The 23,688-nt window shown below is 40.1% G+C and overlaps 1 protein-coding gene across 1 annotated transcript in view; it reads right to left on the bottom strand.

Annotated features, from left to right (window-relative positions):
• Positions 1 to 23,688, bottom strand: part of Ppp1r1c (protein phosphatase 1, regulatory (inhibitor) subunit 1C) — a 102,989-nt gene that overhangs the window by 37,541 nt on the left and 41,760 nt on the right. The window contains exons 3-4 of the mRNA NM_001109200.2: positions 18,729 to 18,763; positions 15,682 to 15,742 (exon numbers count right to left, since the gene is read on the bottom strand). Coding sequence (NP_001102670.1) covers positions 15,682 to 15,742; positions 18,729 to 18,763 — 96 coding nt within the window. The remainder of the gene's footprint in view (positions 1 to 15,681; positions 15,743 to 18,728; positions 18,764 to 23,688) is intronic.

The raw sequence follows: 23,688 nt of genomic DNA, 5'->3' as shown, positions 1-23,688 counted from the left end.
GCATGTCACATGGCTTCAGCCCCAGAGGGGTCATCTGCAGGTACTACCTGAACACCTAGATTTCAGATTTTAAGCCTCCGGAAGTATAAGAGAATAAAGTGGCCTTTTAAGTCATGACTCAGGACAACTCTTAATGCATCCCTAGGAAGCTCACACGAAGTTTTCATTTTTATAGATATATCTAAACTATCAGGGCAATGAAACCAGACAGGACATCCAACAGCACTCTCCAGGTCAGAGAGTTAAATGGAGAGATTGGCTGGCTTTAGCTTTTTAGACTCAGCCTCTACCTATTCTGTCTCTATTATGTTTTTTTATTGCATGATAATAAAGAATGACATAACATGTGTGTAGAAAACTAGAGAGCACAGTGCTACCCAGAGGCACATTATCTCTCTAAATATATACAATATCAGGTTCAAACCACATTTCCCTAGCTAGCCATTTGGGAAGTAAAATTACAGTGTATTGTCTTGACAAAAGCTAATATAATAAAATCAACATTTTCTCTCTGAGTAGCAACAGAGAGCAAACAGAGACATGGACCTATTTGGAATAATTCATAGTCAAGCCTCCCTTCATTGTCTAAATCCTGGTCTGCAGGAGACATTATCTATCCATGGCTTCATTTAATGGTTGGAGCCTGGTAGTTCTTCAGGTAGGCTTTACTATGTTTCAAATCTTCTAATTTTTTCAAGATTGATTTTTTTTATGTGTATGGGTGTTTTACCTGCATTTGTATCTGTGCACATGTGTGCAGCGCCTGAAGAAGCTAGAAGGCATCGAAGACCCTAGAACTGGAGGTCAGAGGGCTGTGGGCTGCCATGTGGGTGTTGGGAATCAAACCCAGGTTCTTTGGAAAAGCAGCCAGTGTTCTTGACCACTGAGTCATGTCTCCAGTCCCCCACTTCCCAGACTGTTTCTTTATACCAAACATAAATAGGTTTTGATTGTGTAACAGTAGCAGTCACATTGCTAACTTTTTAAAAGGAGTTTGTCTGAGCGAGCATGTTGCAAGGCCATGCAGAATGTTTAGAGGGGAAATTAGCTTTCTGTCTGCATCTTTGTCAAACCCCTAGGCTTCTCAGGAATGGTGTTAAGCGCAGTTAGCGTGCTTCTGCTGCTTGCCAGGAATGCACTAATTTGGTTAGTTTGTTTAATCTTCAAAATGACTCCCGTAAACTAGTTTCTCCTAGTTAAAAAAATAAATGAAAAACAGGGTTGGGGTTGGGGTTGGGGAGGGGCACATTGCTTGAAGATAACACAGATAGAAAACATCAGGCCTCAAGTTTCTTCTACTCCAGTCCTCTTCTGTGACCTTCCCAAATGAAGTCCACCATCAGTGCCTTAAAGAAGAGATGCACCGGAAGTCTAGGTAGTTTGAAAGAGACGGACCCAGGTTTGTGTGCCACTCCTTTGTGCTGAATAAAGGTAGTTTCGTACCTCCCAAGAATAATGTCCAGTGTGTGACAGCCAGAGATTTCCAAGGGTAAGGAGCTGATTGTGAAGCTGGTTCGCGTTAGGATTATTCAGGAAAAAAACAAACAAAAAGCATAAAAACAAATAACCTGCCTGCCATGTCTAGAGCCTGCTTTGTTTTGTGTTCCTAAGCAAAGCACTACCCAGTCAGCATGCGTAGTAGTTGGAAGGTTAAAGAGACAGAGAGAGTGTGTCTCAAAACTTAAGGACAGCAAAGCTAAGAACGCCTTCTGCTGACTATTTGTGTAGTGTAAGCCCATTTTGTGCTGAAAAAGACACATTTGGTTCTGATTCTTTTTTCTTTTTTTTTCTTTTTTTTTTCCCCCCTCCCCTTCCTTATGGGTGTTCCCCTCCCAACCCTCCCACCATTGCCGCCCTCCCCCCATAGACTAGTTCACTGGGGGTTCAGTCTTAGCAGGACCCAGGGCTTCCCCTTCCATTGGTGCTCTTACTAGGATATTCATTGCTACCTATGGGGTCAGAGTCCAGGGTCAGTCCATGTATAGTCTTTAGGTAGTGGCTTAGTCCCTGGAAGCTCTGGTTGCTTGGCATTGTTGTACTTTTGGGGTCTCGAGCCCCTTCAAGCTCTTCCAGTTCTGATTCTTAAGCACTACTTTCTACGCAAACTTTTGAAATCTTACACACCAGCAGAGGGTGCTCTCCTCACAAGCGCCTCATTTTCACAAGCTATGAGAATTTTGTGTAAAAGTCCTTCAGGTCTCATCGCCGGTGAATAAAACACAGAACCACAGCCCCTTGTTCCTAGACTGTTTGTATAAAGGATCAAAACATTCCTGGGAGATCTGTTGGCCAATTACCAGGGTGGAGAGGAACAGTATTTATCTAACACACACTGGAGAGGCTCCAAAGGATCTCCTCAAGTTATTGAGTAATTATGCAACTATGTGAAAAGATACACACACACAATATGTATGTATACATACATACATACACACATACATGCATACATACATATATATAATCTCTGGGATCAAAAAGGATTAGAATAACTGTCTAAAAATTTAGGGATGCTGATAGAAAACGCAAAGGCCTGCAAAGATTTGACAATTCATCTTATTAAAACGAAAGCACACTTTTGGAGTTGACAACACGGCTCTGTGTTATTTACTTTTGGAATATTTTATAAATGAAATTCAATATGTCAATAATCAAAACCGATGCTCATTAAACTCGAAACCTTTAGAGCTTTCTCCTTGCCAGCTTTGAGGACTAGGAACACATTGTATCCTAATTTCTAAAAGTCATATAAGAATTCGAAACCTTGTGATACTCTAAAGCAGGCAGCTTGGGGCTGGAAAGGTAGATCAATCAATCAAACAATTGTCACACAAATGTAAGGATCTGAATTTGCTTCTGAAACACAAATAAAAATATCCAGGAGTGGTGTGCACACCTGTAATCCCAGTGTTGAGGAGGTAGAGACAGGCAGATACCTGGGCTCCTTAGCCAGTTACTCCAGTTTAATAAGTAAGCCGCAGGCCAATAAGAAAGCAAGGTACACACAGACCTGATGGAGGAACACATTCTTAGGTTCACAGGGACACACACACACCACACACACACACACGCACACACACACACACACACACACACACACACACACCACTCACACACACTCACAGTGATATAATGTAACAATATCTAAACTATCTAAATCCTGAAACCTTGCCTGACTCTGGTATTCTTTGCAGCCATAAAAGAGAATTTTAGTCTTTACACACATAGCTTTCATTTCTGACTTGACTTCAGCTAAGAAGTTATGTTTACATTATGTCTAGGGGACAAAGTTCACATGTTAGGACTTGAATCTGAAGTGTCCCCCACAGGTTTACACGTTTAGACACTTGACTCCCAGGTGTATAGTTGATACTTTGGAAGGTGGCAAAACCTGGGGCTTGTGAGACCTGACTGATGGACACAGGGGTGGGCTTGAGGTTGTAGCGCAGTCCTGGTTCTGATTCAATATGTTTCTCTCTCTCTCTCTCTCTCTCTCTCTCTCTCTCTCTCTCTCTCTCTTTCAACTGTGAACCACTATGATGCTTTTGCAACTTACTTGGTCACAACAGTGAACAATAACGTATATTGCCAGTAATTGTAGAAGATCAATTAAATCACAACTAAAGGACCCTTTGTCTGCCATCTTGTAAGAAAACACAAGAGAAAAAAAATATTTTTTTGTTGTTTCCACAATTTCTAGAAAGAATAGCATTGGTATAAAGGAATCTGTAGAGATCCACTTTTCCAAATAGGCTAAGAATATTTGCCAAATAAACCTCTCTCCCACCTCTCTTCACATTAGTATTTACAGGTGTGTTTTGTAAAACCCAAGTTACCTAATAGCAGGGAGGACATGGAATGTTGAAGAAAATATCATAAGCAAGATGCTACAGGCACACAGAATTGTGAAAGATCAATAGGGAAATATTTTTGAAAGAAGTGATTTCACAAGTGCTAATTAATTTATTGTGTAGAGGGGCAATTACCTAAGGGGGTAATGCTAGGACTAGAAGATGTGAGTTGACCTCATTAAACATCTGTACTCAAAGCATGAAAGAAAATCTGTGTTGGAAATTGCACATCCACGACTCCTTCCTTCCAATCGCTTGTTATGATTTTTATATGTTGTGTGTTTAATAACATCAAAGGCATTAACAGGGGCTATTATGATTTTGAGGAAACATTCAAAGCTGGGAGTAGTGGTATGTGCCTGAAACTCCAGCTCACGGAAGTAAAGAGAAATGAAGGACATTTTGGTGTGTAGGCCCAGTGAGTTTTTACCATGTTCCTAATGTCCTCAACCTGTTTAGAACACCAGTGTATGAGTGGAACTGTAGATGGCTTTTGCTTGCATTTCACATCTTAACCCAGTGTCTGTGGATCAAGAGAAGCTTGTAAAGTTTCAGAAAAGACAGAACTTAAGGAGGGGCTGGAAGTTAAAAGTCATGTCTTGCTTTTCTAAGGGACTAAAGTTTAGTTTCCAGCATCTATGCAGGGAGGCAGGCACACACACACACACACACACACACACACACACACACACACACACACACAGACACACGAATAAAATAAAATAAAAAACTCATTGAATAAAAAGAGTGCAAGGACATTGGAACTATCTTTTATAAGACGTTGGATCACACGTTGCATTTAAAAATCTGAAAGAAAAAAAAAACCTTCCAAATCTCTTGCTTTAAAAAAATGTAGTAAAAACTGTGGATGCTTTCAGTAAGTCTGGGACAGGTTTTCCTTTTCAGAAACCAGCTCTCACAGCTGCCCTGCTCACTTCCTGTTCTTTGGCCCCTAAACTGCTAGGGACCAGGAGAACCAATAATCTTTCAAGAATTGAATATGAGGGCCAAGAGCTTTACATCCAGAAAGAGAAGGACAATAACCAGTTCGCGTTCTCGAAGCCCTCTGTACGTTCTAGCTCCTGCTACATGTAAAGCTTAATTGTCTTTGAGTTGTTATCTCAGTGGAATATTTGTTGAAAGTCAATGAAACCACTGAAGCTTGCTTTTTGCAATGAGGTGAAACAGTACCACTCCAGAGTGCTGTGCAGACAAACCTGAGAAAAGAGTAAAAGGAGAAGAGAGGCTTGGTTTACCTGCCAAGGGCAAAGCAAGTACAGTGCAGCCCCTACTGCCAATTAGAGAACGGGGGCTCAATGTTGAATCCAGATTGTAAGATTGATGTTTACTATACGTGTGTGTGTGTGTGTGTGTGTGTGTGTGTGTGTGTGTGTATGGTGTTGTGACCTACTCTTTTTCCTGAAACTGTAACCTTTGGATATTATAGTACTTGCTGTTTTATCTCTTAGCAAAAGAATCACAATTGTAAACTTCCCTCAAAATTTGAAACATCTTGCTTACCACCGGTCATCTACCCAGCCCAGAGCTATGCAGAACTCAAGTATAAGAGATATGTTTGTCTTGATGGACAGCAATATTGATGTCCACTCTTGTCTTTTCCTGTTCCCTTCACAACAAATGGCCCAGTTAGCTTTGCTGTATTTGGAGATTAAAGGCCAATAATCTTTCAAGAATTGAATGCGGGCTGAGAAACAGGTTTACATCCAGAAAGAAAAAAAATAACTATTTCACGCTCTCAAAATCCTCTGTACATTCTAGTCAAGAGGCTCCTCTGAGAAAGGAATTAACAAAACTGGACATAAAATTATCTTCGAGATCAGCCTGGATTTTGCAGTTTAGATGAGAATATCAAGGTTTTAAGAGGGAACGTGTTTAGACAGGTTTTATAGAGCAGAACACGTTTGCCAAGAATGTAATCCTATCCTAGATTTGCCCTCACTAAGACCCAAGTCCTCAATTTATTATGAAGATTTTAATCATAAAAGATTTTGACGTGGATTTCCATTAATTTATTTGGAAGATAACATGATGGGTAGTTCAACTTCTCACAAGTCACAGCTACTATTTAGGAAACAAGACCCAGGTTGGCTCTAGTAGTTAGTCATCTTTCCACAAACAACAGTACTGAGGACAGGCAGATGAACTGAGACAAGTATAATTATTGAAAGTAGTCATGCTGAAAAGGCAATAGTTTATATGTCCCTTTTCCAAAAGCCCCACACTTTCAAGACTGTGTGATGCGATAGATTTAAAAGTCCATCTGAGAGCTGGAGAGATGGCTCAGCCACCAAGAGGTGCAAACAGGTGCCCTAAATTAAGCACTCAGGGTCAGCCCAGGGTCAGCCTTGTGCTCCTATAATCCTGGCACTAGGGAAGGAAGGACAGGGAGGTTCCTGAAGCCAACTCAGTGAGCTTCAGCTTCAGTAAGAGAGCTTGCCTCATAACAATAAATAATAATAATAGTAATAACAATATAGGTGGAAGCAGAACACACATTGGCTGAAAGTGTGAGATTTCTCTCATAGTTGGTATCTACATAGGGTATGGTGTATATGTGTGTGTGTGTGTGTGTGTGTGTGTGTGTGTGTGTGTGTGTGTGTGTGTGAGAGAGAGAGAGAGAGAGAACAAGCAAAGACGATCTATGTGTCTGGAGGATGGAGCCAGGGCCTAAAGGGTGTGGGAAGAGCATGTTGAGGAAGTGGAAGGACATATGACAAACGTTACAAGTTTCTCTTACACACGGAATCCGTCTACCTACCGATGCACCATCTAGCCATTGTCATGAGGGCAGAAAGGAATGGACTGGGAGGAGCAGGCACAGAGGATTGTAAGGAGCCAAGGGAGGAAATGTGAGGAAAGTATACAAGTTTGAAATGCTACAAACTCATTCTTTTCCATCCTATGTAAACATTTTTAATAGAACGTGCTGCTGCCTCTGAATACAGCCCAGACCCTGAGTAGAGGTCCCAGGAGACACTCAGCCGCTCACAGTGTGTGGAACACAGTCTGCCTGTGTCCAGTTCTGGCAAATCATCCACCCGCTGTCTACCCTCCACTCCTCTCTTTTAAGAGCTTGCTCACCCGCCTCTGGCACAGAAGTCTCTTTCTCCTGCGGAGCCTCTCCTGGACTTTGTGGGCAGGGGTGGGTGCTTCCTCCTCTGCCCTCAACTGCTGCCATCCAAATACATCTCAGGCAGCCAATAATTAGTTTCCATACAGCTCACTTTTTCATCTGACATTTTCTCTGTTGACAGAGATGACGTTTAGCTCATCTCGGCTCCAGCATCTAATCTGTGACCTGGCAGACAGTAGTCGTTTTATAAATGCTTACAGCATGCCGTAGTAATTGAGTCAATGAATAAAACACACACACACACACACACACACACACACACACACACACACACACACACACACAGAGAGAGAGAGAGAGAGAGAGACAGACACACAAACTGATAGTTTTTTTTCAATGTGGGCAACATTAAGCTGTTATTATACTTTTTAAGTCTGTATTATTTACCCACTGATTCGGCATTTATTATGAGCTGTTGCAATACAAATGGAAAATGAAAGAGAATACACCTGACATCGTCCCTGTCCTGAGACTCAGCTTAGCTCATGGGAATAACAGAAACCACACGGAGGCCTCTGTGGAATTCATTACTAGTCGTAAAGTGTCAGAATTCAAAGGACTTAGAATCCAGTCAAGGGGAAAAGCCTTCTACAGGAATGAGGCTGAGAACAAAGCACTGAGAAACAACAGTCAAACAATAGAAGTCGAACAATAGCTCTGTATATTTACAAAGAATCAAGCGAAGCTTAGCACTGCAGCGGTGGGGGTGGGAGGAAGAAAGAGAAAGGAAGCAAAATAGTTCCAGTTGAGGAGGCTAGTCAGGTGACAGGAAGCCAAGATCTACTCCAGGGCCTTTCTCTGAAATAACTGGAGGAATTAAAACAAGACTGAGATTTGTATGGTTCATCAGTCTAGAGGGTAGATGGGCACAGGGCATGCACTGGGAAAAGACAAAATTAGCTGGAAACTTAGTTTGAGGAGAACATTGTTATCACAGGAAGAACTATATCACAATTGCCTTTTTAAATTAAATTTAGGTTTTAATCTAATCGCAAAGATTATCCTTTAAAAGAAATTGAGTAATTTGCAGAAACCAGGGTGAAAAGGTCTTATGAAAAAAGATTCCCATTAAGAGGGTCAGAGAGATGGCTCAGAGGAGCAAGGTTCAATTCCCAGACCCCACATGGCAGTACATTCACACTCAGAATTCCAGTTCCAGAGATCCAATGCCCTCGTCTGGCTTCGGTGGTACTGCATGCATGCAATGAAGACCAAAAGCACCTATACAGGTAAAATTTAAATGAATTTTAAATTCCATTAAAGTATAAAGATCTTTGGCTATTCATTGTGGCAATCAGGATGAACTTGAAAATGGGAAAGAAATGAATCCTAGGAGGCCGGACTCAGCCAGGTCTCAACCTATGCTGAGACTGTGTGTCCTTGACATCCTGTAAGGACAGTGTCTCTTTATCTCTGTGATGCTTTACCAGTGTAGTCGCGAGAAGATCCCCAGAGAAATCCAAATACAGAGTTAACCCATAAAAATAATCAACCAATATTTTCAAAAGGTTCAAGGTCATCCAACCAAGAAAAGTGAGAACCTGTCAAGTCAGGGTCAAGAAAAAAAAAAAAACGTAGAGAGATAATAACTGCACATAATGCGGTCCGTATGCAACCCAATTACTGAAAAACTCTCAGGAGCAGAACCAAAACATTAAACAACCCAAGATAAGTACAAAGCAAACACCTACATTGGTTTACAGAGTGTAACAAGATTTGCTGTGCATGAAACAGACTGCAGCGATGACAGGTATACAGTGCCTGGAAATGACATGTGCGGACTCCCCAGGTGTTCTGTGACTCGAAAACTGTTCCAAAATATATAATCCATGTTTCTAGTGTGTGACTTGAGCGGAAATCCTTCTGACTGAAAAGTAATATTAGGAAGAAAGGCAGATATGAACTGGAACTTTCCGAAAGGATTCAAATGCGTACAGATGTCCCAGTTCGCTAAAAGGTGAGGTCTGGACAAGCCTGTTAACGGAAGTTACTTACACATTTCCTAGTGTCAAGAACAGCTGGGCAGTACAAAGATGGATACCCAGTGGCCTGGTGAAGTTCATTTTGTCTCCTTCTGGCTTTATCGCATCTCTAGAGTCACTGTGTTCTGAGTTCCTTGGATTCCAGGCATGGCAGGATTAATAGATATCTTCATAGCAAAAAACTAGAACTACCATTAACAACAGTGAGCCTTGCAGGACAGACATGCCATGAAGAGATCACATGCCACAGGAGAACTCCTCATGGAAACCAGCCTGCTCAGTACAGAGACAGCTGCTGGAAGAGCCTTTCCCAGAACCCTCTTCAGGACTGAAAGTGTGACAACAGTCAATGAGATCACTGATGTGCTCTGCTGCCTTTGCAGATTCTACATCCCCTTTGGTTCCCTATTTGTGAAATTTCAACAATGCTTCACAGTCTGACATTCACCTCCTTTATCTTTTCTTCAGAGTCTACCACATCCATTAAGTTTCTCTTCTCTGTCCTCTGTCTTTAGCTTCTGCCCTTCCATTATACAGATGTGTCAAGATGAGTGGCCATGACCAATAATTTGAAGCACCAGAACCAGGGCTGGGTCTTTTGATTCCAATGACAAGTCTTGCAGGATTTAACTGTGCCTGAGACAATGTAATCATAAATGCTTCTCATGTTTCCATGAACAGATGGTCAACGATGGCTCCAATTTTCCATGGCCACTTCTGTTTTACTTCCACGGCATATGTAAATATGACTGGGAGTCTGAGACTCCATAGTGGTCTTACTTCCTGCCCACCGGGTCATACTTGGATCTGTCCACGTCCCCTGATGAATTTGCTTACATCTCTACTGAAGGAGTTGCTGTGCTGTGCTCAGTTTAACTGTGGCTTGCTTCTGCACACAGCCTTCTGCACAGTTGGGATTAACTTTCTCAGCTTCCCAGCCATAGCACTTGAGTGCAGAGCGCAAAGCAGGGCTCAGATGTGATTTTTAAAAATGTGGTACAGGGAGTTACCCAATTAAGTACAACCATTTGTGTATTTGAGAAAGATCTGAACATGCTGGTTTTGATTTAGCCACCCAAACCAAATATAGAAACTCATCTCCTCCAACCCCCATCACCCACACACCTCTGAGACAGCAAGTCGTTTGTAAAATTGAAAGCTATTCATTTGAATGGCCTGTAAATATAAGGAGACTAATTTAAACACAGGTAACTGCATTAAGACAATTAAGTGAGACTATATTGATAAATGATGGTGTCACTTTCAAATCTTTAAGTGGCATGAGGTTGATGAAATTGCTGATCCCATGTTGCAATCCTAAGGCAGTACTACATAACAAGAGAAGTCTTTTTGTGTGCCTTTCCTTTGCTCCATTTTCTCTCTGTGTTGATCTTAGAAAGAATAAAAAAAAGGGGGGGGTGCATCCACTTGACTTCTGAGAAGGGAACATTCTTCCCAGCCTGATTCCACCCACCATTTTTAAAGATATGAGGGAAGATAAACTTAAGACTCAGAGGAAGTAATTAAAGAGCACTGGAGGAAGTGGGTCTAGAAATAGAAGCATAGCTTTTAAAAAGGACCAAGATTTGTGTATATTTAGAATGTGCCTTGCTACCTAGAAATCTTGAGTTGAACAAGCAAACCCCACCCTGAATAGTAAATAAACTGAACCAGCACAGAAGGGGGTGGGAATGAGCAAGATTTAGAACAGCAGATGTGATAAGTACCTACAGAAAAGCTGCAGAGAGTCAGAAAAGTTCGAAAGGGATGGTTGGGTGGAGAAGGCCTGGTAAGCAGCTCAAATGCCCTGCCCCATCTCTTTGCCTTCAGTGACTGTGCAGTACTTAGTAAAGGCAGAGGGGTGTGGTGCTGACTGCTTCCTTTTGAGAACCTGCTGAGTCACAATATAATCATTGCCTTCTGTTGGATATATACATACGTACACATATATACATACATGTGTGTGTATATATATATATATATATATATATATATATATATATATATAATCACCGGATTGGTTCAACTGGGAAGAGTGGACATAGCATTTGTGAGGAGCAACTGGGTGAAGTGATGCTAGAACCAGATTGTGTGGAAAAGGAACCAGAATGTCAGAGAAAACTTTCTAAACTTGGCTGTAGCTGAACTAAATCAAAGCATAGTCACTCTTGAGCTCATGCTGTGTAGGACCCGGCACCCTTAGAGCTGACTTCATATCCACTGGGCAAGGCTAAATGTGCAGTGGGTCTTCATCCTTTCTCCAGCCTTTCCATTCACGGCTATGCTTTTCCTATAACCTCACTGCTGAACTCAAGACTTTGATGGAAATGGATATGGTTGCACTTCACTCTCCATTAAGGGTCCAAGTAAATCCTAAAAATGAACCCACGTATGATTTGCCTATTTTAGGTATTACCAATTCTCCTTTTGCTTCAGTTTCCCTAGCAATTCATGGCGATGAGAGGAGGCAAAAAGATTGACCCTGATTTTCTGAAGATTACCCAGATCACAAGTGTAGATGTTCATCTACCAATCCTGATGGTTATCACTCAAATCTGTGTGTTTGTTGTCGGGCTCTCTGAAATCAGTACAAGCAATGTCCCCTGATGGATCATCCTTCAGTAATACTTCATACCCCTTGCTACATCTTTGGCCCCACCTTTTAAAACTATTTTAGCCTTTCCTACTAGGGCATTCAGTTCCTACACCGAGTTGTTTTTTATTTTCATTTATTGCTATTTGTGAGAGGAGGCTAAATTAAGATTAAATATTTATGATTACATCTATCTTGGGAGGAAATAAACTAAAAGCTTAGGGGCTATAATGCCTTATAGATCTGAAGGTCTGCACGATACATCCGCTGAGAAGAACAATTATAGGACACTGAAGCAACTGAAACTTTCTTTTATAAGAAATTAGAAAGAATGAGAAGAAGATGTAAATGAAACATATAAGTTACTTACATTAAGAAGAGAAATATAATACTAATGGGCTTTGTCACATTAAGTGGATTTTCTATCTGCTCCTCTGTTTAATGTTCAAGTTTCCACTTAAATCAATAGCACCCACTTTGCAGTTGAACATATTTGAATTCCAGTAGAACACACACACACACACACACACACACACACACACACACACACGGTGGAAATAAGCATTTCCTGTGCCAGGATTCAAATTCACTTTGCTTTTCCGAAAACAAGATTCAAGCAACCCAACAATAATTTAATTGGCTGTTTTGTAAATTGCAGGCTGCCCACCACATAAATAAATACTAGGAAAGTGCACAGGGATCTCTAGTCATCAGCTATCCATTTGATTATAATTATCAAAACTTTCTACTTATCTGATTACAGCACTAGATTACAGGGTGAGGGGAAAGAAGCACTTCTGATGAAAATGCCAACTTCTGTCATTTTTAAGAAAAATATACATCTTAAATTTATGATTGGCCCCTATGGTTATAAAAACTGTGGCACAGGATATCTAAAACACAACAACCTGTCAGAGAACAGTGATTGAGGACTTCTGATTTGAAGGGATAAAATACTATCATGCCTGGTAAATAATTGTTAAATTGTGGCAATCAAAATGAGTGTCAACCAGAGGGAGACACATGTGCTCCAGGGTACTCTTGCTGTCTGCAGTTTGCTCTGTTTGATAGATTTGTAATGGACTTGGATTAAGAATATGAGAGATAAATTTATTTTCTGTGTGGATGGCTCATCCCTGAGATAATCGAAATCAAAGTGAAAGGTGGAATCAGGACAATCTATGCTATGTTAGTCTAACAGCCTGACTCTAAAGACAGAAAATCTTATTGAAATGACAGTTCTGACTTCCATTTTGCTGGAGAAAAAAAAGACATAGTTGACAATAAGAATTTTTTGGTGAATATGGAAATCAGTACAAGACCAAGGATCAGAAATTTTAGATTCATGGCCAGCTTACTATTTGTCGAGACACGCACATAAGTGCCTGCAAAAGCTAATCAGGTGGAGGTTGTATCAAGAAATTAAGTTTGGGGGCATGAAGGAAATTTCAGACATAGCTGCCTCTTTGTCTTCTGGTCTGTCCTCACTTGAAATATTAGGTTGATTTTAAAAGATGTATTTAGATACAATGGAAACTATTAGGAAATCGAGAATGTGTGTAAAGAAACAAAATGGCAGGTGTGTTTGACAACAAGGTGGGATACAGACCTGAAAGAAGTCTTGAAATATTTACGTGTCTAACATTGAATTTTGGTGTAGGAAGTAGCAAAGTTGAGAAGAGCAGTAACAACACAGGTCGTAAATACACACTTGAAAGGGCCTTCCTAGCAGTTGGAGTGCCCAGAAAGAAGCTAGGTAACTTCACACAGTCCAGTGGAGTACTGGCCATCGTCATCCCCACACCTCCAACTCTGCTGGACCCAACCCTGCTTCCTTACCTACCCAACTCTTCTCCTTGACCCATGTAGAACAATTATCTGAACAGCTAGGGACAGTTTACCAAGATCGAGAAAACCAGAGAAGAGTTTTATAGGTTTGGTTCGGACATATTAAGTTTATAAAGGCCCATAGCATCCGAGTGAAGAAATTTAGTAGTTAGTGGCCAACTGGAGATCTTGGGGGTCATCAACACCGCCCTCCAGACACTGTGCCTGGTCAAACAGCATTCTAGGCTCTGCTTCATGTCTTGCCCTTTTGCATTTTCCCCTGACACAAACAGGACACAGCAGTATGCTTTTTCTAAGCCTACTGTCTATACTACAGTAATTTCAAAAGAAAGGAAAAATGAAAATACTCCGTAGGTTAGTGGGAGGCAGGAGTAGGGTGAAGTTCATTCCTTTCTACCTTGTCTCCTTACCCTGTAACTCCTCAAACAAAAGAAGCTAGGCTCTGCCTTCTTTGTTTTTCTAGCCAGTTAGTCACTGGCTCCTTCAGGAAGCTGTAGACTTTCCCTCACTGTAGACCGCCTCAGGACACATTTTGTTTTGTTTTGTTTTTCTTCGCTCATGTTGATTGTCCCTGTTGGTGCTTTGCACTCTCAGCAAACCAGTCGACACTCACTGCAACATTCCACTGCAGTCTGAAGAACCTTCATTTGGGGCAGTCGTATTAACATGTTTAGCGTCTCAATAACACTCTCTTTGTCCAGCCATCTTTAACATGCTTAAATCTCCTCATTGTGCTCACAAGAGGCCATATGTTACCATTGGTTAAACTGGTTTCCAGGAACAGATACTAGACTGAGAAAATCATTCCGATTTGGTTTTTACTTTTATCGTACGCTGAAAAGTGACATAGACATTCCCTAACTGATTCGTGTCGATACCTGAGGCCTCCTTGAACAAATGCCTACACTCCCTTAAGGCCGGAACTCATTGCTGCAGATGCTGAACCATCTCTCGACCCTGCAGGATGGAGTTATACTAAAAGATGCTTCGATAGAAGCAGCTTCTCTGAGTGCTAGAGTCCCACATTCTTAGGATATCTGAGAGCTAAAAATAACGAGCACCGTGGCCCCTTAGGCCTTTGAGTTTAAGATTTTCCTTTCAAAATAATATAGTTATTCTCTGAGGACACCAGGACAGTACTACTTTATTTAGCTTAAGCTAACCCAAAATAGAACAGAGGAAATAATTGAGCCACTGCACATCTTCATTGTCGTCTTTTCATGCCCAAACTGATGCGTCTTGAGAAATCCTAATCACTCACGACGAAGAACTATAAACCCTACACTGATCTTTAGACAGTGATACCAGGAACTTAACAATCGTCTTGGGATAAACTACAACGCAGACGAAAGCATCATTTACTCTTCTTTCTACACACGCAGCCTTTTATGACTGCACAGGACAGAAGTTTACTGAAAGTAGCTATGGATCCATTTGTATCCCACCTCCCTGCAAAAAGGAATAAAAAGTGGAAGCGCTAGCTCCGGTTTAGACCTCTAAGCTTCCCCACTGGCTTCTTCCACACTGAGTCAGAGCTGGAGGGCAGCGTGACGGACCCTGCGCCAACAGCCAGGCAGCCAAACTGGAATGGGGGGTGCTGGCCTGAACAGCAGTCGCTGCCTTGTGTCAGGAACATTTTTGTGTGAAAAAGAAAAGGAGCCTTTCCTGGAACTAGTATTTGTCAAAATCCTGATACACTTAAATGTTACTTGGCAGTTCTAATTTTGAGGAGAAGTTCTGGGGCGATGCCAGCCTCTGAGCCAGCATTCTCTGATGTGATCTGGGCAGCTGCTAGAAGTACAGCAAACTGGTGCTCGACTGGGTTCAGTAGATCTGCTTCTGACTTGAAGCAGCGAGACATGCTTGACACGACATCTCCACCTAGCCCAACTCTTCTGCTTTCCTTAACTTAAGGGGGAAAACAAACTAGTAATCATGTGCCAATCAACAAGAACAATCAGAGGTTTGGGAAGAATTCTTTCAAAGGAAAAATATAAATAAAGATAAAAGAAAAAGTCGTTATTTTGAAAATTGATTTCTTTCCTCCCATTCTAAGGTTCTGAAACTCTGAAGTTACCAATTCTTCAGCCGCCTATTTCACCCACAACGAAACGGAGCTTCAGAGAGGTAAAATCTTCCCCACCTCCACCCTGTTGCTAGAAGCACAGCTGAGACAAGCATACATGATCAGCAGACAAATGGCCTGCCAGTCCTGACAGCCATTGCTCAGAACACCCGAGTGATACCTAGCAGTACCTTTCATAGCCGGTGGCGTGTACACACTCTGCTTCCTTTGCTTAGGGGATGCATTCTGGGACTGTGGACAAGGAAATGGAAAGCATTAGACATGCATTACAAGTACAATGCTGTCAGACCTGTGAAGCAGACAAAACTGCACTGAATCTCAAAGGGCTTTGTGAGGTCTCCCTGTCGAGACGTAGTGCTGTAGCTGTAATCACTTATGGACACGCTCAGTGACGTCACAGACCTCTACGCTACATGAACCAAAGGGAGTCTTCCATCATAAAATTCACATGTATGGTGATTTCTAATTCTTTTAAACATTTCATTATTAACATTAGTTTCACAGTGTACGTGGTTTTATTACACCCATTTGTTTGCTGTGTGTATACTTGTGGGTGTACACATCTCATGGTGCGTGTGTGTAGGTCGGAGGACAATTTGTAGGGTTGCTTGTTTCCTTCTGCAATGGAGGTCCTGGAGATCAAAGTTGAGGTGTCAGACTTGGTGGCAAGTGCCTTAACCTATTAAGCCAAATTGCTTGACTCCAGATTAGTTTATTTAAAGAAAATAAAAGGATATTAATTAAATTGTAAAAATTATATGAGTTCTGATACAAGGTTATTTCAAAAATATGTCAGTGATATGTATATATGACATATATAATGTATACATATATGCACATGTTATCTGCCTCTATAATTAATGAGGGTAGCAAAGGAAAATTTTGAGTTCTTCATTCATAAAAGCGATCTTAATTAGCCACATTCAATCTAAACCCTGCTTTTATTCAGAATGATAAGGTAAAGTCATATGCTTTTGTTTGTCCAAAAACTAAGTCTTTTCTTATCAAAACTGCTCTACAGCATTGTCACCTAAATATCCCAGATCAAGTTTTACTTTTAAAAGGATAAAAATAAGAACACACTTTAGGATCAAAACCACCATTCTATGATCATGTGGAATCATCTCTATATTATGAATAATTATTCTCATTATTAATATAGTTCATTCATCAATCAGATTGTGTCCAAGTGACTTCTTTTTAGCAATGTGTTTATAGAAAGGAGAAGGATGGAGTGTTGCCTAGCATACATGAAGCCTTGTATTTGAACTCCATCATATCATAAGATAGCATAGAGCTGTATATGTCTGTAATCCTACTACTAGAGAAATGGAAGAAGGAGGGTCAGAAGTTCAAGGCCAGCCACTACCATTTAGTGACACTGAGCTCAGCCTGGGCTACTTGAGAGTTTGTGTCAAAAGGAAAAGTTAAAAAAATGCATATTAAATTATACTTTAATGTGATGAATGAAAAGGGTCCTAATTAATGAGTTCTGGTGTTTGAAGTGATCTTTGCTGAGCAAAACTGAAGTATAAAAAAGTTACAACATATAAATGAGGGGTTATGTTTCTATTCATATAAGAAGGAATCTGAGGTATAGAATTTTAAGGAAAATAGAAATTATTTTTTGATGTTTTAACTTGTTTGTGCAAGCTAAATTGTTCTTGAAATCATCATCCAGATGGTATTTATTCTTTACTGATGCAAAATAAATCTATCGAAAAGTAAAGGTAAGAAAATTGAAACAGATACTTGACAAATGCTTGGTCTCTGAGCAAGTTGCAGAAGAGATCGTTTCTCTCCTTTTACTGAGGATGAAACCCAGGGTCTCACACACCAGTGCTTTGGTAGCAGTCTGCATTGACACTAACTGTATGGGTGATTGATGATTCTGAGGTACCATTCTTGTTTTAGTCATGTCAGGCTGATCTTGATTAGCAGTCACTACCTCTGGGATTTCATGCATTTTCCCCCATATACACACTCTAAGATATGTAGAAAGTTAACTCTACAGAGAGGTCATGTTGTCTCTTCGTAGGGTATAGGTGAAACATAATGAAACCTGCTTCACATAAGTGCTTAGTTTCCAAAGCCATTTTGCACTGACTGTCTCGGTAAATTGTTTAAAACTGTGCAAAATCCTATTTGGTTGGTTGCAATTTCTAGAATTTCTTCTTTGGGTGCCGTATGCTTACTCATGATCATGAAAACTATTTATATCCACAGCCTATTCATTCTCTCTTTGTCCCATTACTGGAGCTATATAATTCTTTATATTTTATGTAGTCTAGCAGATCCCTAAGTCTCACCTGCCTCCAACTTTCTATCTGAATTCTACCTGCATATAGACATGAAAAAGTTGAGAGCTGTACAAGGTTCAGACTGGCACTGAATTTTTATTTGAGCATGTTATTTGTTTAGCCCACAAGTTCTGGTTACCAAGGCTCCAAAGGAACTCATTTTAGGGACGTCAGCTATGGGACACTGGTAGTTTGAATATGCTTGGCCCAGGGAGTGGCACTATTTGGAGGTGTGGCCTTGTTGGAAGAAGTGTGTCCCTGTAGCCGTAGGCTCTGAGAGAGCTTCCTCTTAGTTGCCTCAGGATGTCAGTGTTCGGTGTGCCTTCAGAACAAGATGTAGAACTCTCAGCTCTTCCAACACCGTACCTGCCTGGAGCCTGCTGTGCTTCTAGATGTGGTGATGATGGAAATCCCTAAGGGCTGACTTGGGCTCTAAAGAGCTAAAGACCTTGTAAGATGTGCCTGGCACTACCTCCATCTCTTTACTCCTGAATCTCCTGTAGCCTAGGCCTGCCTATCATGTTCACATATAAACACTGAGGAAATTAAAACTATGGGTTACAAGTCTCACCACCAAAATTGAGGTTTCAGCTTAGACATTTTTGCATTGCTTAGAGTTTCAGAGAAAGGCAGGGCTTTTCCTTAGACTGCTTTACTGCCCATTCAGGAAAAGCAACGTAAGTACTATCTCTAGCTTCATTTAGGAGGTTCATTTGTGTTATCTATGTCATCATCACCCACCCAGTTAATACTGATGTAGACTAGTGCCAAAGAATTCTGTTACAAAGACTATGGTGGGTCAAGACTATGTGTGAGACTCTGGGTTGGATCCTCAGAATAAGAGGAAAGAACAAAAACACTGTGATATTACCACAGTTGTGTTTTAACACATGTACACAAAACATAGGGAAACTTACTTCTTGTGTGTTGGTCACCCTCTTCTCATCAATTTCTGAAAGAGAAGTTGATATAATTCATTAGAAATGTAATTGTCTTTCTTGTAACTGCATGCTAATATTTCCAAAAACATATATAGAAACATTTTAAACAATTGCCGTATGATTATATAACAACTGTGAAGTAGGGCTGAGAAGGACAAGGAGACAGGTGAGCTGTCCTGTGAGATTCTTCTCCCAAAAAGTCAAGAAAACACATGGAGAAACCTTGCACTTGACAACCCAGATTGCCAGCCTTCAGCATCCAAAGAGGACACCAGAGAAATGACTCAGAACTGTGTCAAGACATGACATCCTTCTGTTCTAATCTATTTTCCTGCATTTACCAATATTGTTGGGATATTTCTGTTCAAAGGTGTTGCAGACAAGTCCTGATTTTACTGTCAGCTTAATCTCCATGACTCCTAAGAGGACAGTAGTCTCCCTTCCATTGGGCTCTATACAGAGTCAGCAACTGCCATACCTTTCTTATGAGAATGTTCTGAGCCTTCTCACAGGCTAGACAGAGAGGAATTGGGGGTGGGATGTGTGTGATCATGTCTACCACTCCACAGAGGCCTGTTTGGGATTGAGTCTTTCTTTCCTCTTCATTTTATTCAGATTCTGTCTTGGATTCTTGATCCATAGGATCCTATTGATCCTTTCCCATTCTTTATGTTAGTCTCCAAACCAAAAGACTAACCTAATGGTCCAAAACTGAATGAAGAATTTGGCCAAGAATATCAACAACTTAAGTGGCTGAATACAAAATTAACCAGGGAAAATCAGTAACCCTCCTATAGACAAATGACAAACGGAGTGAGAAAGAAATCAGGGAAATAACACCATTGGCATAGCCTCAAATAATATAAAATATCTTGGGGATAATGATAACCAAGCAAGTGCATGATGATAAATTTTAAGATAGTAAAGGAAAACTTGCAGAAAATATCAGAAGATGGAAAAGTTCCACCACGTTTGTGGATTGGCAGGATTAATACCACAAAAAATGGCCATCTTACAAACAGCAGTCTACAGATTCAATATAGGCACAGTTAGACCTGGATGTACCATGCAGTTGCCCAGAGCTAGCTATAGGTAGCAAACAAGTTTCTCTCTAGACATGAATGCATGTGCTTTCATGTACATTTATGTATTCTTTGTAAAATGACAACACTGGAAAGCTTCAATGCATCAGGGCAGAAACTGTTGCCGTCACATTTTCATGAGACACCACATGTAACGGACTGTAGCAATGCCAGCCCAGTGGTGGATTGTAATGTGACCACATCAGTCAGCACTGGGCTTGTGATCTAGGGCTTTTCAGTGTTTGAGCTAGTATCTAATCTAACATTTGTAACATCCGAACACGCTCCAATTATTCACTTCGAACATATTTTATTCTCTCATAAGACACATAAAAAGCATCTCTTTTCAGTAAGAACTACATTCATTTTATAATTCAATAAGACTTTCATTGGTTTGGTTGTTATGGTGACAAAATTCACTTTGTTGTAGAAGCAAAGACAAAAAAAAAACAAAACAAAAAAACAAAAAACAAAAAAACAAAAAAACAAACCCTCCATCCTATATCTCCATTTTGAAAGTAAAGAATTAAAATTAAGTAAGCTTCAAGTCAAAGGGACTTACACAGAGGTAAAGATGTTCAAAAAAGTGTTACAGATTTTAAAGTTCACTGCTGATTTATTTATTTTCTTTCCTAGGCTGCTGTTGGATGGGGACGAATAATCCTTCCTGCCCTCCTGACACCTTATATAAACTCACAGTGTCTGCTCACAGTACACATTTACAAGAAGAATAAAGACAAACACTGTGTTCCTAATAATTTTTACCATGGAAGTTGCCACCAACAAAGGAGACCCATAAAAGCACACTCAAGTCTTGCCAGCTCTCTGTAACATCATCATGACATTTATAGTGGCCACATGGTTTCTGCTGGGCTACAGAGTGTGAGCCCCATGGCCAACTTCAGCAATTTTCAGGAATACTAGATCTCCAATGAAATATGCGAAGAGATCTTTGTATTCAAATATTGTCAAACATGTTCAATAACTAGAAAATAACAGTACTTTTGGGTATAATTGATCACAATAAATTTGTAATTGATGAGAAGCTTTCTAGACAGTTATTGACAATTTAAAAACTACAAAATTTGTTGACTAGAAATCTCTCTGCAGTTAAGATAATATGATGCTCTGTTCTAAGGACCAGAATTTATATCCTAGCACCCATGTCTGGTGATTCTTGAATTCCTATAATTCTAGCTCTAAGTGATCAGATGTCCTCTTCTGGTGAATGTATTCACACATTCAAGCAAACACAGTCACATAGACACACACGTAGATACACAGACACAGATACACACATAGACACAGACTCATTCATAGACACACACAGAGACATGTATACAGATACAGATAGTCACACATAGATACACACATACATAGACACACAGACATATACAGACATACACATAGACATAGAGACACACAGAGACACACATACAGACCCAGACACACACCAAAACAAACACATACATAGATACAGACTCACTCATAGACAGACGCACAGACACATGTACAGAAACAGACACACAAATACACATATACATACAGAAACACACAGATACATACACACACAGACACACAGACATACACAGACACACACATAAACATAAAGACACACAGACACACAAACAGACCCAGACACACATCAACACAGACACACAGACACACACTGAAACATATAGATACACAGACACACAGAGAAACACACACACAAATCAGAGAGATTTACAGAGTTTTTACTTGTAATCCTCTCCTCTTTCAATAGTCAAATGCCTATAGACATCATCAAGCTAAGTGATTCAAAACGGAATCAGAAAGGAAATCAGGAAAAATAAGGATCTTTGATTTTGCTCTGTGAGTTTCTGGAGACTGAAAAGAAATTAAAATCAAGGTATGTATGTGTTTGTGTATGTGTATACAAGTATGCATATATATGTATGTATGTATGTATATGAGAAATTCATATAAATTCTCATATATGAATATGAAAAATGTAGCATGGTAAAGTTATATTTAATATACTCTTGGTTGAATTAGCCTTGTGAACCAACTCAAACCAAAAAGAAATGAATAATTTATGCAGGGCATCTCTTGCAGAACAGCACTAGTTTATAAATAGAAGGCTCTGGTGGGGAGAGATACAATTTCTTAGGCTAAACTCCAAAGATGCAAACTCCTGCTGTATTTAGAGAAGTAGAGAAGGACACTCGAGCCTTCACTTTAAGCAGCTATTGTAGAAATGCAAACGAGAAAAGTCAGTTCAGACAAAATTGGAGAACTTCAAGTAAAAACAGTATTACAAAATGATGTGCTGAAGACTTTTCCTGTTCAAAGGGGAAGAGCAGTGACCGGCTAACCATAAAAAGACATGACTGGAAAGGTGAAGCCGTGGTCAGAGGGAGGCACACAACTCTGGGAACCTGAAACATTAAAAGTAACAAACTAACACACAAAAGCACAGCAGAGTAAGCAGGTGAGAAACGGGGTCCAAGTGGCTCTGGAATCCAGAAGTAGGCAGAAGGAGCTGGAATTTTCAGAGCATCTGTACAAAGAGTGACTTCCTGTGTGAAAGAAAACAAAAGCTAGACTTGCAGCCTGGTATCAAGAATGCACAATTTTTACTTATGCTGGCCAAAAAAAAAAAAAAAAAAAAAAAAAACAAACAAACCCTCCTACACATATCTAGGGCAAGACAGGCAGTAAGGGACAAGCGGACTAGATGACTAAGGAACTGGAATAGAAATGCCAATCCTAATAGGCTCCTTAATTTCCTCTCCTCAAGATGCAAAATGCTGCTTGAAATAGGGACATGCCACCTCACTAAACTGGAGCCAGGTTCCATATTCATTATACAATCAAGTGGCATAAAAGAAGCAGTTAGCATGAGTAATCATAACCCAAGTAGGCAGAATTCATTAAAATAGGGCTGAACTTCGTAAAACCACCAGTGTGTGTGTGTGTGTGTGTGTGTGTGTGTGTGTGTGTGTGTGTGTGTGTTAGCGTTATGTAAGCATAACTCACAATGATAGGGACACACATACACTCCAGCGTGGGGAAGACAGACAGAGACAGAGACAGACAGACAGAGAGGCAGAAACAGAGAGAGAGAGAGAGAGAGAGAGAGAGAGAGAGAGAGAGAGAGAGAGAGAGAGAGAGCGCAGAGATGAACACCCCTACCCTAGTAGGAGGAAGAAAATTGAGATTTTTTTTCCAGTATTATTTTCTTCCTGTTACATTGATCTGTTTGTTTGGTCATTTATCGTGAGTCACTCCTTTAAATTGAGCCCACCAAAAAGATAAAGTGAGTTCCTGAAATGAGAGAATTTGAGTGGAAAAAAAGCTAAAGTTTTTATTTAAATTCTATCATTTCTGTGAAACACAAAGTCACTTAATACCACTGACTTCTACCAAATTTATCATTAAAATTATAATTCTATTGTAGACGACTTAAGATTTTGACAAAATATAAGACCATGTGTAATATTTATAATAATGTCAATCTCAAAAGGAGTTTATGAAAAAATAGTCATCAATATAGATTGTCACATTTATACCCTTATAACCGCAACCAATGTTATGAATGTCTAAATTGCATCACGGTAATAGATTTGGGGATGTTGCTAGTTAACTGCTAGTTAGTAACCCTATCCCTGTGAGCAAGTAATATTTATAGTTAAGTAAACTTGTATTAGTGTTTGTCATATTAGTGTCTTCTAAGGCAAGAATACTCTTCTAGGTACAAAGTTTCTACACACTTTAATAACAAAGCTTGAACTGAATGAAGTTATGTAGATTTAAAAGGAATGAATATAATAATTTCTTGACTGATAATTTTTATGTTTTCACTGGAGATC

This window comes from Rattus norvegicus, chromosome 3 (genome assembly GCF_036323735.1).
Source record: "Rattus norvegicus strain BN/NHsdMcwi chromosome 3, GRCr8, whole genome shotgun sequence".
Taxonomy (NCBI): domain Eukaryota; kingdom Metazoa; phylum Chordata; class Mammalia; order Rodentia; family Muridae; genus Rattus; species Rattus norvegicus.
This window is presented reverse-complemented; position numbering and strand designations above follow the sequence as displayed.